The sequence below is a fragment of the Ictidomys tridecemlineatus genome, chromosome X (genome assembly GCF_052094955.1).
Source record: "Ictidomys tridecemlineatus isolate mIctTri1 chromosome X, mIctTri1.hap1, whole genome shotgun sequence".
In the NCBI taxonomy this organism is placed as follows: Eukaryota; Metazoa; Chordata; class Mammalia; order Rodentia; family Sciuridae; genus Ictidomys; species Ictidomys tridecemlineatus.
In genome coordinates, this window is record NC_135493.1 from 4,967,052 (window position 1) to 4,981,221 (window position 14,170).

General features: G+C 54.0%; 1 protein-coding gene and 1 pseudogene across 1 annotated transcript in view; both read right to left on the reverse strand.

Moving 5' to 3' along the window:
* Positions 1 to 483: 483 nt before the first annotated feature.
* Positions 484 to 14,170, reverse strand: part of Tmem185a (transmembrane protein 185A) — a 51,468-nt gene continuing 37,781 nt past the window's right edge. The window contains exons 7-8 of the mRNA XM_078034160.1: positions 4,112 to 4,197; positions 484 to 579 (exon numbers count right to left, since the gene is read on the reverse strand). Of these exons, the coding sequence (XP_077890286.1) occupies positions 559 to 579; positions 4,112 to 4,197 (107 nt within the window). The 3' untranslated portion in view covers positions 484 to 558. The remainder of the gene's footprint in view (positions 580 to 4,111; positions 4,198 to 14,170) is intronic.
* On the reverse strand, positions 7,651 to 13,172 carry LOC144371674 (transmembrane protein 127 pseudogene; annotated as a pseudogene).

The following is a 14,170-nucleotide window of genomic DNA, read 5'->3' on the forward strand; positions in this document are numbered from 1 at the left end:
CATCTTGCTCATGCCCATGCCTGCCCTTGCTTACTGCCATACCACCTGACAGAAATTGATACCTTTAGACCAAAGCTCCATCTCCATGAACACGCCCCATTTTAGTGGTAGAAGTGACAGTACCACTTAGGGCCTCTCGTGGCTGACCACAGTGGAGAGGCAGACTATGTAGGGTTCCTTGTTTCAAAGCCGGGGATGCCTTCAGTCCTTATGAAGGGTCCATACCTTGGGTCTGGCAGGTCCTAGGATTCCTCTCTGTGCTAACCACATGTGGCTCCTCCTGCTGGGCTGTCATCACCTCTTGACCAAGGTCCCTACCCACATAAAACCTCTCAGCTGAACTAGGAGGCAGAAATGAGAGGGATTTGCTTCCAGTGACCCTGCATGGGGCCCCACAGGGTAGATTACAGGGGAAGCCAGGCTCTCTGAGGTCCCTTCCTTTGGGAGGTATGGCATTCAGTGCCTGTCACCAAAGTTCCTCACCTTGATTCCCGGCAGATGCTGGAATCCTCCCTCTGCTGACCAGCTGTGGCTCCTCTGCCGTCCTGACGAGCTCTCTCACACCAAGGCCTCACCTCCCTGATTTGGAGGAGACAGAAGTGAGGACAGCACATTTGGACACGGCTGCATGGGGTTTCCCCAGGTTAACAGACCAGCAGGTTCCAGGGGCCTCCTTTGTCTGGAGTGTCCTCAAGGTACTCATATTCACTCCTGACAGGGTCTGGGCCCTTTCCCCTCTGCTGACCTGTAGATACAACTTGCAGGCCAAGGCCACCGTCTCTTGGAAGGTCCAAAGGGGGAAGAAGGTGTGGGATCCCTTCCCCAAAGTCCCGCCTGTAGCCACCCCAGGCTGCCAGCAGGGGCAGTTTTCCCATGTGTGGATCTGGGCTGTTACTGAACTTCCCAGAAGCCCCTGAGATTCCTCCCTCTGCTGACCTGAGCACACACACTTCAATCATGGTCACTCATCCCTGACACCCAGGAAGCACAGGAAGGTGCTGCCTCTGGCCACCCTGCCCTGGCCTAGCAGGGTAGAGGTCCCCCTTTGATCTGGAGTCCAAGCCCCCCTCCTTCCGCCCTGAGTCCTCCCCTTGACTCCTGGCAGCAGCCCACTCCTCTCCTAAACTGAGTCCTCCTCCCTCAGATTCCAGAGTCAGAATGAAGGACAGGCTCAGTCTAAAAGCAGGGGCAGGACTAGGTGTCCTAGGGCACTCAGTCCTCCCTCATTTCTAACCCTGACTGCCAACAGGCCCTCCTTCTTCTACTGAGGCCCTCAGCTCCCTCAAACCCAGATGCCAAAGTCAGAAATCACAGTGCCTGTAAACCTGTCCCAGAAGTGAAAGCACAGTCTGAATCCCCATCCTCTGCGGACCTGAGCATGCTCAGTGAGACCAAGACTCTGACTCCAAGCCTTCCTTGAAGATGACTGAGAGGGGCTCACACCCACCATCTGTACCCATGTGCTGCAGAGCTGACCACACAGCAGATCAAGATAATTTTCTTGGAAGTATGCTTAATGAACTCGGAGGCACTCTATCCCTGAGCAACACCTCTGGCCCTTTACATCTTGTTTTTAAAATTCGAGAGAGAGGGCCTAACTGGCCCAGGGTGGCTTTGAACTTGCCATCCTCCAATCTGAGCCTCCCAAGTAACTGGGATTCCAGATGTGCACTCCACCCCATCCAGATATGGATCATTTGGATATGCTTTATGTTAGATATGGAAAATGAAAAACGTCAAGATAGTGTGGCCAGGGAAAGGGTTAAAAAATAGCCATACATTGCTAGCTTTCATCTCTTTCAAGACAAATCCTCTTCAGATGCTGGCTACTGGTGGGGAGAAAGTGTTCCATCAAACCTAGAAAGGTAGTCTCTGAGAAATACTCATCTCTTCCAACATAAATCCTCTCCAAGTGCTGGCCACCGACCTCCAAGCCCCAAACCCAAATTCCTGTCTTCCCAGACTGACACAGTCACAAAATCCCCTCTCTGTATAAACTATATAAGCCCAAACTCCTCCTTTGACCAGTGGCTCATTTTCCACCAGGAAAGTGGGTATACGGGAGATGCAATCATGTTTCTGAATAAAAGGCTGAAATGATCTGTGAAGTCTGCGCCAGGCCCAGAACTTTGTGCTAACACTTTAAGTGGGGCATTTTCAGTTCATACCAAGCATCTCACCTTGTCTTTTTCTTTTCTCTTGCAAGCAATGGCAAGGTCTCTTAACACTCAGCTACACCCACAGCCCAAACCTTGACCCCCAGCCCAGCCTGAGCCCTGTATGCTCCACCAATCTGGAGCACGGGCATCAAAACAAGGTCCTAAGCTCTGTCCAATCCCCCAAAGCAGATCTCAGTGAATATAAGAATGGGCCAAGTACATGGGGCCTCTTATTGCAGAGAACAGGGATGGGACATGACTCTTTGGGGCCACCCCTATGTCCCCTAGTACTCCTCAGCAAGGCCACAAGAAACTTAAAGAGACCCAACCTCAAAAAATGATAATGATAAGGGCTGGGATTGTGGCTCAGTGCTTAAGTGCCCTGGGTTCACTCCCCAGTACCAAGAGAAAACAAGAGTTCAGCCCACAGGGGAAAGGGCTGGGCACAGAGGCAGCTTGCTTCCTTTGGGCACCCTCCAACTGGGGTGGGGCCTCCTCCATTCATGCCAGCTAGCAACCTGTCACCCACTGTACCTTGGTACTTACAGTGCAGGCCTCAGGTCAGTTTGTGGGACTGACAGGATCCTCTGCAAAGGACCAGGCTGCCCTGCAATTCTGCCCCCCACCAGAGGGAGCTGCTCTGGCCACAGAGGTAGCCTGGGTGCTTTGCTGAGCCTCCTCCTGGGGCGGGGCCTCCTCCATCTTCCCTAAGCTCTCAAATGGTCTCTCAGGGACCCTGTACCCTCCATGCTGAACTAAGCCACTGGGTGAAACTCCCAGGGCCCCCTGTGGCAGAAGGGGTCCCCTGGAATTCTAGCACCCCAGCTCCTGGGTTGCGCTCGTAAGAAACCCGGCTGGTTCGGTCACCTTCTGTGTAACAGGGGCCTCCTCAGGACTGCTGCAGTGATGGGTTCCAGTGCTTCAAGCATGGGCTGTAAACCCCAAGGTCCCCTGTGGCTTCGCCCTCACTCTGAAATTCTTCCCCTCACTACAGGGAGCAGGGCTGGCCAAGATGGTTCCGGACCTTCCTCCTAGTGCGAGCCTTTTCCCTTCACCTTCATCCCTCACCTTGACCCTGATGGTTCCCAGACCTTGTCTGCTCCCTGCTGACCTAAGCCATGTACTTACCGAAAATCCCAGGGTCTTGTGCCATGGAACCTGTGGCTCTACAATTCTTTCCTCCCAGGGTTGGGCCAGGACAGTCAGACCTCAGCCCTCACCTCTGCACCAACGAATTGTGTGGCTCTGGCAAAAGGAGGACACTCCCAGGGTCCCTACAGAGAAGGAGTGCCCAGGAATGCTAGCCCCGCCCCCAGACCAAGGCCAGGAAGAGGGAGCCTGTGTGATTTGCACACTTTCAATTTAGGGAGGGGCCTCATCAGCCCACAGCTCCAGGGACCTCTACCACTTGGCTCAAGGATGCCCTGCAACGCCCTGCAGCACAAAGCTTAGCTCTACAAGTTGGACCGCCCCCCAACCCCCACAACTTCCGGGGAGGACAGCTGGCCAGAGGCAGCCTGGATGGTTTGGGGGCCTTGCTGCTCATTCCACCCCTGCTCTCACTGGACCACCAGCAACCCCAGGCCCAGTCCTCTCCAGTGACCCCAGCCAGCCCTGTGGCTCTGGCATGGGGCATAACTCCCTGTGCGCCCGCGCAGGACCCGCTGCCCTGGAATTCTGCCCACCCGAGGTGAAGCGCTCGCTGCTCACAGGGCCCACCGGGGTTTCCGGAACTTCTCTTGGAGGAGGGGTCTCCTCGGTCCAGAGCTCCAGGGCCTGCAACACGTGGCTCAAGCATGGGCTGCAAATCCCAGGGTCCCCTGCGGCGGAATGCTCCGCCCTGCAATTCCGCCCTCCTCCCCAGGGACTAGGGCTGGTTGCACTGGCAATCTGCACGGTTTGGGGACCCTCCTGCTGGGCTAGGGCCTCCCCAGTCCACCCTCAGCTCTCACCTGATCAGCGCCAGAGCTCAGGAACCATCCACTCTGCTCATCTGTATCTCCTGGCTCTTGCTTCCGGGTGTAACTCCCAGGGTCACCTGTGGCGGAAATGTTCGCCTGATTATTCTTAGAATTCTGCCCCCTTGCAGGAGGTGGTGGTGCAAGCCTGCAATCCTCCCATGATCCCAGGGGCTCTGGAGGCTAGGGCAGGAGGTTCGCAAGTTCAAAGCCAGCCTCTTCAACTTGGTGGTGCCAGAAGCAACTTAAGGAGACCCTGCCTCAAAATAAAATAGTAATAAGGGCTGGGATTGTGGCTCAGTGCTTAAGTGCCCTGGGTTCACTCCCCAGTACCAAGAGAAAACAAGAGTTCAGCCCACAGGGGAAAGGGCTGGGCACAGAGGCAGCTTGCTTGGTTTGGGCACCCTCCAACTAGGGTGGGGCCTTCTCCATTCATGCCAGCTAGCAACTTGTCACCCACTGTACCTTGGTACTTACAGTGCAGGCCTCAGGTCAGTTTGTGGGACTGACAGGATCCTCTGCAAAGGACCAGGCTGCCCTGCAATTCTGCCCCCCACCAGAGGGAGCTGCGCTGGCCACAGAGGTAGCCTGGGTGCTTTGCTGAGCCTCCTCCTGGGGCGGGGCCTCCTCCATCTTCCCTAAGCTCTCAAATGGTCTCTCAGGGACCCTGTACCCTCCATGCTGAACTGAGCCACTGGGTGAAACTCCCAGGGCCCCCTGTGGCAGAAGGGGTCCCCTGGAATTCTACCACCCCAGCTCCAGGGTTGCGCATGTGAGAAACCCGGCTGGTTCGGTCACTTTCTGTTTAAGGAGGGGCCTGTCACCTGGAACCTTGGTGGCCCTCTATGGTGTGGCCTTGTCAGTCCACCCTCATCTCTCACCTTGACCCCAATGGTTCCCAGAACCTGTCTCTCACTGCAGGCCTCAGGCCAAGGCTACAAATCCCAGGGTCCCTTGCATTAGATCGTTTCACCCTGGAATTCTTTCCCTCACTCTAAGATGCAGGGCTTAAAAAACCATTGCCAGGAAGTGTCTGACTCTCTATGGTGGGACCTCCTCAGACCACCCAGCTCTCACCTTGACACCCACAGGGCCCTGGCCCTGTCTGATCACTCAGCCAGTGGCTTTAACTCCCAGCATCCCTTGCGGTGAAAGAGGCTCCCTGGAATTCGGAACCCCCACCCAGTGAAGAGCCGGCCAAGGGAGTGGGGTGGTTTAGTCCCCTTGGTTTAGTCACCTTGTCCCCTTCTGCTAGGGCCATGTCCCTTCTTCTGACTCTGTGCCAGAACAAGGTCCTCACCTCCATCTGACACCCCCCAATGGAACTCAGTGGACGTCACTTAGGACCACCTGCCTGGGGCCTACCATGGTGAACAACAGGGGCACAACCTGATTCTTCAGGGCTCACCTTCCTTCCTCAGGCTCCTCACTTTGGTTCCTGGCAGAGTCTGGAGCCTTTCCTTGGCCCACTGACAGTCCCCTGCAGTGACAGTGAGGGTGGGGAGTGTCAGACTGACAGCTGGGCCTGCCTGCTTCTCCCAGGTCTGAGAGAAGGACTGGAGCCCCTGTCCCTGTCTGCAATGGCTTGCTCCAGGAGAGCCATGCCTTCCTGGGGGTCCCCTTTTTCAGCTTCCCTGTACTCCACAAACCTGACCTCCCAGAGGTTGACTAACACCACAAGCTGTAACTGTAAGCAGCAGCAAGCAATTTGGCCTACACTAGCTTTCTCTGAGTTGATAAGGACTAAATCCTGGGTCTCACACTGGCTCGGCACGTGCTCCATTACTGAGCTACATGCCCCAGTTCTGTGCTTTTTTTCTTCTTCTTCTTCTTCTTTATAGAGAAGGTCTCACAAAATTGCCCAGGCTGGGCTGGAACTTGTAGCTGGGATTACAGGGTTGTATTCCTGGGCCTGGCTAAGTCTTGATTATTTTGAAGTTATCAATCAATTCATAGTTCATGCAGTAGTTTTCATCTGTAATCTGTTCATTAGCAGCCGAGAATAGATACTGCATCTCTTGCAAATATATGAGTACTTTATAAATACCTCAAGTATACATGTAGGTTATACTGACATTTATCTGTAGATACTTAAACATGTATGCAGATGCATACATGCATGCATTATCTGTGTATACTATATACATTTTATGTGCACATATACACATATTTATGCATGTACATAAGCTATATATAATTACATGTGGTCGTTTTTTGCGTTTTAATTTTTTTTCCTAGAAAAGATAAACACAACCGGAGGGCTTTTTATGACAAACTATCAGTGTCAGGATGGCAGGGAAAGAAAGGCCAGAGGCAAGGGAAGCCAATAAAAAGTGGAATCATGTGGAACGGTCCACAGGGCCGTGCCCGGGTCCTTATGAGATGACTGTTCACTTTGGCATGCGAGTTTGTTGCCTGGCCTTCTGGCCTGCTCGCTCAGACACCCACACTCAGAGAGAGCTGGCCACACCTCAGAAACCTGCCAATGACAAACTCAGGACTTGACAGACAGACAGACTTATTAACTCAGCTCCTTGGCTCTGTGCTCAGGCGTCACTCGGCAGCCTCTCCTGCCTACGGAACAGGGATGCAGGAGCGGGGGCGTCACCTCAGGGCACGCTTTGGCATCACAGCAGTGAACTCCAAGCAGCCACTCACTCGTGTGCAGACTTGGTCCTCACCCACACAAGCATTTGTCCAGACATCCTTGGTCAACCTGGCCAAAGGCGCCCAGGGGCATGACAGTCCCCTTCTGCCACAGCTCAATGGCAGCACCCATTCTGCATTCTTGCTCCAACTGCCTATCATCTCAAGGATGGGAGGAGACTGGACGATGTTCCCTTTTGAGCTCAGCACTGGACAGGGCTCCAGAGAACTGAGTACGGACAGCTCAGTCGTCTGGATCCACGCTGAGGGTCTCTCCCATTTTCCCCACGCGATGCTCCAGGTCTCAGGCAGAAAATCCTGCTAGATCCAGAGCAAACAGGGTAGCCAGAGCGATGGAGGGCAACAAAGAGCCAGGAGCACACTGCGACCAGACTACATTCAAGAAGGGGGCAGGGGCATGCAGCGAGCTGTAGCCCAAGTCACATTCTAGGGGACACAGGGAGTCTGAAGGCTGCAGGCAGGCCTGTTGCCTGGTCCGAGTCCCTATGTGGAGACAGGAGGGTCCTGCCCTGCTGTGGCCCCTGTTCCTGAGCTGAGGCCAGGTTCCGTCTCAGTGCTGCAGTCCTGAGGAGCACCACGCTGGCCAGCCAGCCAGGCCACAGTCCTCAGCCCTCTGAGGCGTGCAGCAATGGTTCCACAGGAAGGCCCCAGGGAGCCAGCATTACTGGGACGAGGGAGCCAGGAGAGAGGGGCTGCATTCTTCTGGGAGATACTCAGGGAGGGCCACCAGGGCTCAGAAGGAGCTGTGGTCCAAACTACTGCAGAGCCCAAAGGGATGGGATTCATTTCTGGAAAATGACAACAGCTTTGTCCCTATTTTAAAAAGAGAAATTGGTGGTTCTTGCTTGGTTTTGTTTTCTTCCTCGCATTTTAAAAGGTGAAGGGGCTGGGAGATGGAGTCCCCTTCACACTGGTCCTATATAGGCACCAGAAGGCCCGGGCTGCTGCCAGGCCCTGCTCTCCTTGCCTGGCTCCCACCACAGAAGCCAGGGTGGGCAGGGAGGGCGGCCCTCCACTCCCCGATGACGCTGGTTCCTTCTCCCTTTAAGTCAGAGCCCGCGAAGAGAAGTCCAAAGACTAAAGTGCAGAGAATCCTGGGAGTGGGCAGCCTGGGACTAGGGCACTCCAAGGAAGAGGGAGGTGGTCAACCTGGAGCCACAGCTGCGGAACAAGCTCAGAGCCTGGTGACTCGAGCCTGCCAGCACAGTCTCCTTTTTCTCTCGGGCCCTGTTGACAATTTCTCTCTCTGGGAATGTCCACTATTAGCAGCTCCCCAGGGAGTCCTGGTCCCAAAGATGTGGCCCACGATGGGGGAACACTTGTCTGACCATCCCCGGTTGGTAGTGACCCAGCTTTGGGGAGGAGGGACACGTGGACAACCCTAAAGGCAGAATCTCTCCTGGGGAAGGTTTGCTGAGGATGGTCAGGGTCCTACTGGTGAGGCCTGTTGGGGAAGCAGGCCCTCTGGGTGTGAGAGGAGCTGCAGCGCTGGGGGAGGGGCTGTGGAGGAAGAGCCCAGCTGGCATCAGGGTTGTGTAGGCAGGGGGTGGCTGGAATTGGTTGATGGCCTCATACTCTGCAGGATAGGCTCCTTCTCCTCCATCTCAGACAGTAGCTCCAGAGCCTGCTCTTCTTCCTCTGTAGGGTAGTGGCGCAGAAGATTGGCTGCAGTGGCCAAGACTGAGGCTCCACCAGCTCCTGCCACCAGGTAGAAGCTAACTGCAAAGGTGACGTAGACCTGGGAGCCATGGTTCTTCTTATGTCGCTGCTGCTGGACCAGGATGAGTTCAGAAGCCCAGTAAGAAAATGGGATGCCCAATGAAGGTGGCACACTGCAGGACGGTGAGCATATGGGCGACGGCAGAGCCAGGTGTGATCTTCAGGGCTGGATGCTTGGGCCCAAAGACATCTAGAAGGAAGGCGGAGAGGCTGCACAGAATGCCCAGGAAGCAGAAGGCAGCAATGACCTGCAGGAGCAGCACTGTCTGGGGGTTCATGCAGGTCCGGGTGCACGTAGCCCAGTACGTTCAAGACCCCCAGCTCCTGGCCGGAACAGGTGCCTCCGTGGCTGTGCAACCAGGCGGGCTCGGCGAGGGCAGTGCACAGTGCCTTGATAGACAGGGCGCCAGGCAGGGCGGAGGCCAGGCTAAGCTCCGGCTGCTTGGGCAGAGCGCTGCCTCTTGGACTCCTCCTCTGGCACCCGCTGGGCTGCCCTGTGCCTCCATGGGCATACAGGACCGGGCCACCCACCATCGCTCTGCGGTCGCTGCTGATGGCCACCGACCTCCGCGGGGCTCGCAGAGCCTGCCTGTCCTGCTTGGCAGGCCTCAGGGCTGGAATGGTGCCGCTCGGGTCACGTCATGGGCTTCTTAGCTGCCCGGGGCCTTGCTATCCCAGGCCCCAATCCCACAACGCCCAGACCCACCCAGTCCGATCACATGTGCCTTTGATTAAAGAATATTCTTTATGTCAAGGTGTGGTGACTCACGTCTATAATCGCAGCAACTTGGGAGGTTGAGGCGGAAAATCCCGTGTTATAGGTCAGCCTCAGCAACTTAAGCCCTAAGCAGGTTAGTGCAAACCTGTCTCAAAATTTAAAATCATAAAAAGGGGTGGGGTAGGACTCCGTGGTTAAGTACCCTTGGGTTCAAACTCCAGTACCCTTCCCCTGAAAAAAAGCAGGGATACTTTTTGTGTTAATGATTCACCCTTACTATTCTATCTCTAGTGCATGCTTTCGATTCTGTTAAAATAATAACTGTTTTGAAATGCCAGTCGTCTTAGTCCACTTTTCTGCAGCTGTGACCAAGAGACCCAACAAGAACAATTAGAGGAGGAGAAATTTATGTTGGGGCTCACGGTTTCAGAGGTCTCACCCGGAGGCCGCCTGACTCCATTCCTTGGTGCTTGAGGTGAGACAGAACATCTCTGGTGGAGGAAAGCAGCTCAGACATGATGATCAGGAATCAGAAAGGGTTCTCCTCACCATGACAAAATATGAACTCCAAAGGCACGTCCCCAGTGACTTGCCTCTTCCATGACATCCACTCGGTTAATCCCTATTAGGGGATCGATTCACTGAGTGAGTTAAGGCTCTCATTACCCAGTCATTTCACCTCTGAACCTTCTCACATTGCCTCACACATGTGCTCTTGGGGGACATGTCACACGTAAACCATGACACCAGTCCTCCTGCAGTACAGAGATTTCCGGTGGTTACTAGCAGACACTCTGGATCCTTACTCTCTCCATTCTCTTTGTGTCCCTGGGTTCCTGGCACCTGTGGTGTGATGTACTGCCTCAGATTGTGCAGGGAACTTGCAGCAGCAGCAGCTTGGAAACTGTTCTCCCCCTCATCCTGTCATATGCCACCTATGCAGGTCACAGGCCCTCAGCAACCTCCCTGCTGCAAGCCCATCTCCAAACCACACATTCTTCAGTCTCCTCCAGGGCTTTCACATGTTTATTTCTTAAATGTTTTATCTACATCTATCTTTCTACACACACACACACACACACACACACACACACACACACACAGTTTTTCAGGGTTGATTTTGGAAGCACAAGGCAGTAGCCCATAATGGACTGTCATTTTGGCAACTACAGGTAAGGCACAAAATTATAAAGAACTTAAGTAAAATTGGGAATTTCCCATTATTCCGTAGCCCTCAGTGACTCTGGCGTATTGCACTGTTTAATTCACTCCTGTTTGGTTATGTTTTCATCAGTGCATTATAATTATACTTAGGAGCGGGGTTCTTTCTGACGTAACCTTACATGCCACTAACATAATTTTCTCGACTTCATTCCCCAGTACTTCCGCTTTCCCTCCCTTTCCCTCCAACTTCCCCTTCCTCTAGTGGTCTGGGAATGTAAGCCAGCAGAGGGAAGGACTGCACAGAGCCCTCCCTCCTGCAGGTGGAAGGAGGGGTTGCTGTCACCATGAGCACATGTAGATGGTTTCAGAACCCACATTAACCCCAGTGGTCTGCATAGTGTCTGAGTGCCTGTGACCTCTGTCCTAAGGTTAGATGGTGCCATCCTGACACCCTGATTTACTCAAGCCTCACCTATGCACCTCGCACCCGTGAGCAGGAAGGAGGAGTCACCAGTATTTAGGAAACTGGTGGGTAGGGTGGATGAAAGCTGGGGGCCTGGCATGCAGCGGGCATGAGCTTCAGCTACTGACAACAGCGGGCCTTGCCGGGATTGCTCCGGTCTCTGAGCAAAACTGCAGTTAGGAAATGGAAAGGCCATGGCCCCACAAGCGCTCCCCACCTGAAGTGGTCTGAGGAGCCCATTTTCCTTTCCTGGCTGTCCCTTTTCCAGCACAATCCTTGAGATGGACTCACAGACAAGTGAGGGTGAGTGACTGTGTAACTTTGCAGTCCCAGTTCATTCCACCTGTTCACCTGGGGAAGGTGTTGGAGGTGGGAATGTGCATGCAGGGGGCCTGCACCCAGGGGTTCCTGTGCAGCTAGCAATGAGTCTCATTCAGGTCCCAGGGATGCTTCTGACAGCCTCCTTCTGGGATGGTCTGGTCCTGAGCCCCCCTGGAGGAACTCAGGGGCGTCAGGGAAGCCAGTGGTGCTCGAGATGCTGTGGTGGTGCTCCAGGACAGCAGCTCAGACCTGGGTGGCTGAAGGGGTGCATTCCCCAAGCTTTATACAGGGCCCCTCTCGGCAGCTCAGTCCGGGACCTGGTCTGCATGAGGTCTGCCTGGCACTGTGTGGCCTGCCCTTCCCTGGCCTAAATTCCCAGCCTAAATTCTGTGAACCTGGGGCCAGTCTCTGCACCAGAGAACCTGACTTTGCTGGGGGCAGAGTGGAGTGTTTGGAAAAGTTTCAGGCTTGGCCTATAGTGAGCCCGGCCTGCCGTGCCGGTCAGTCGAGAGGGATTTGGTTCTTTGCAGGGCCTTTCTTCAGGAAGGTCCTCGGCAGCCCACATTAGTTTTCCTTCCTGTACAGGGAACATACTCACCGTCACAGAGCAGAAACTCAGTCACAGTACAGGTGAAGCAGGCTGGGTCAAAACCATCCACTTTTTTTTTTTTCTAAACATAAGGTTGGTTTTTGAATTTTACTGTAGAAATAAGAGACTATGGACCTAACGTGAAGAAATGCAGTTCAGAACTCAGAAACTCAAATGACTCTGCTACCCACGTCCGACCTGCATCAGGAGAACTGTTGCTTTCCCAGGTTGCACAGCTTGAGCTCTTTACCATCAAGAGCCTAAGCACTGCTCTGCAAAAGTTCCCCTGAGGGGCTCTGATTCTGTCCTCACAGTTATCTGCACTGTGGCGTATCCCCCATTTCATCCTCACCTTTGCCTCTCGAGTCTACCTGGAAAGTGGAGTCGTCATGAACAGTGTCTAGGGGCAGGGTGGGGAGAGGAGCAGTCGGGAGGGGAAGCAGATTGCATTCTGGGGGGCGCAGGGCCTCCCTCCCATGGAAGGCATGGTTGATATTTGAGGCTGGCTCTCTCTTTTCATGGGGTCTGTCTGGGGCCGTAGACGGATTCCAGCAGCAGTCCTGGAATCTGCCATGTTTCTATATAGATTGTCCATAAACAAGGGGCCCACGCGATTTAGGAAGAGGCGTTTCAGTGCCCACCTCCCCATGACATCAAGATCCGTGGGCATGGATAGCGTGGGTGGAGATGGGGAAAGTGGACCTGGTGAGAGTTAAGGAGTTCACAGAGGAGTGCCTCCTGGACACGTGCCCATGAGTGCCAGATGATAAGGGAGTGGCTGGAGATGGCCAGGCCGGGGGTTACAATGCCTGGTCTCGTCCATCCCCATTTTGCCTTTCTCTTAGCTGCTCTTCCCACCTCTCCCTGGCCTCTCTTGCATATGCTGTGGAGTTCAAAGCAAAGGACAGGGAAACCACTGGCTTCTGGGGTGTTGGTGTTCAGGCTCTCCCCACACTTGAGTTCACAGCATTTTGATGTCCTAACCCAAGGTTCTCTAGGGTAAGAATGTGTGTGTGCTTTGTGCCTGTGATCATTAAGGGAAATCACAAATGGAATAGACTCCCTGAGCACAGCATGTGTTTTCAGTTTGAGAGCCCCCAGGTGAACAGAAGATTCCTCCCAAGTGGAAATGTGACATTGTAGCACATGTGTGTGATGACCGGAAAGAAAGAAATGTCACCAGATCCAGCAGCTGGCATAAAGCCAAACATACATCCTGTAGGGCAGACCTGAGTGGGCTCCCTCTAATCAAAACCTGCAGGACTCCCTGGGAGTCTCGTACCTTCACTGTAATGATAAGGGTGCTGCAGTTCAGACCGACTCAAAGGGAGGCTTGACTTCCTCCCACCTATTTGAAGAAGATCCCTTTAAACAAAGCACACCACCGCCAAGGGAACCGCGTCAGCATGACCAGGAACCCAGTGTCAGTGTGAATGTCGGGCCGCAATGCCAGGTTTTCATACTTGCCAAGTATTTAAAGTGGGAAAGTTGTCATAAGCAAAATGGAGTCAGTCACCTGGGTCCACCCAAACCAAGGTGGGAGTGAATGAAGGAAGGGTTCTTACTCACCATGGCCAGAGACTAACTAACCATCACCAAAGACTCCCAGAACCTGGTGCTGGCTCAATGGTGACCACAACCTCCTACAAAATGCACTCGCGCAAGGACATCTGCCCAAACCACAAGGCAACAATTCCTTTGCTACTGGTCACTGTGGAAAGACATTGTCATGTCTAGTTTCCATGCATCATCCTCGTCTTTGTCACCTTGCAGAACGTCCATTGCCTGACCTCACTCTTGGAATCTGCACGCAGTTTGCTGAGGCCCATGAATTTCCGCTGCAACCTTGGCTCTTCCAGTGCCGTGCTATTCCCAAATGCGCTTCCTGTTGACTCTACTCTGCCCTCTCTGGACACAGAGTATTCGTCAGGAGTGGACAGAGGCTGTCTGGGGAACTGAATTGAACCCTGATCCACTGGAGTTTTGTCTTGGTCCCTGCATTACTCCAGGGCCTCATGGTGCTCAAGTCTTTCCCGTGAGAGCCAGAGATAGCCCAGGGTGTTGCTAAACTGAAAAGAAAGACATGACAGATACCTCGGGCACTTTTGTGCACACAGATTTCTCGTGCTTTTTGTTGACCAGCATGTGTCTGACTCAATGCTTGCTTTCACCTCTGGTGGTCCACCAAGGGGGATACATCAGACCACTGCTGGTGCCTGGCATGCATTCTGAGATACAGTAGCAGTTGGGACAGCAGCGTGGTGAAATGCAGAGAGGAGGGAACACGGCCACAGTGGTAGCAGGCGCCGTAGCCGCTATAGGCACTTGAGGAAAAGGCACACTCCTGGGCCTGGGCCAGAACCCTGGCCTCTCGGATCCCGTACCTCACACCTAGCCATACTCACCGATGGC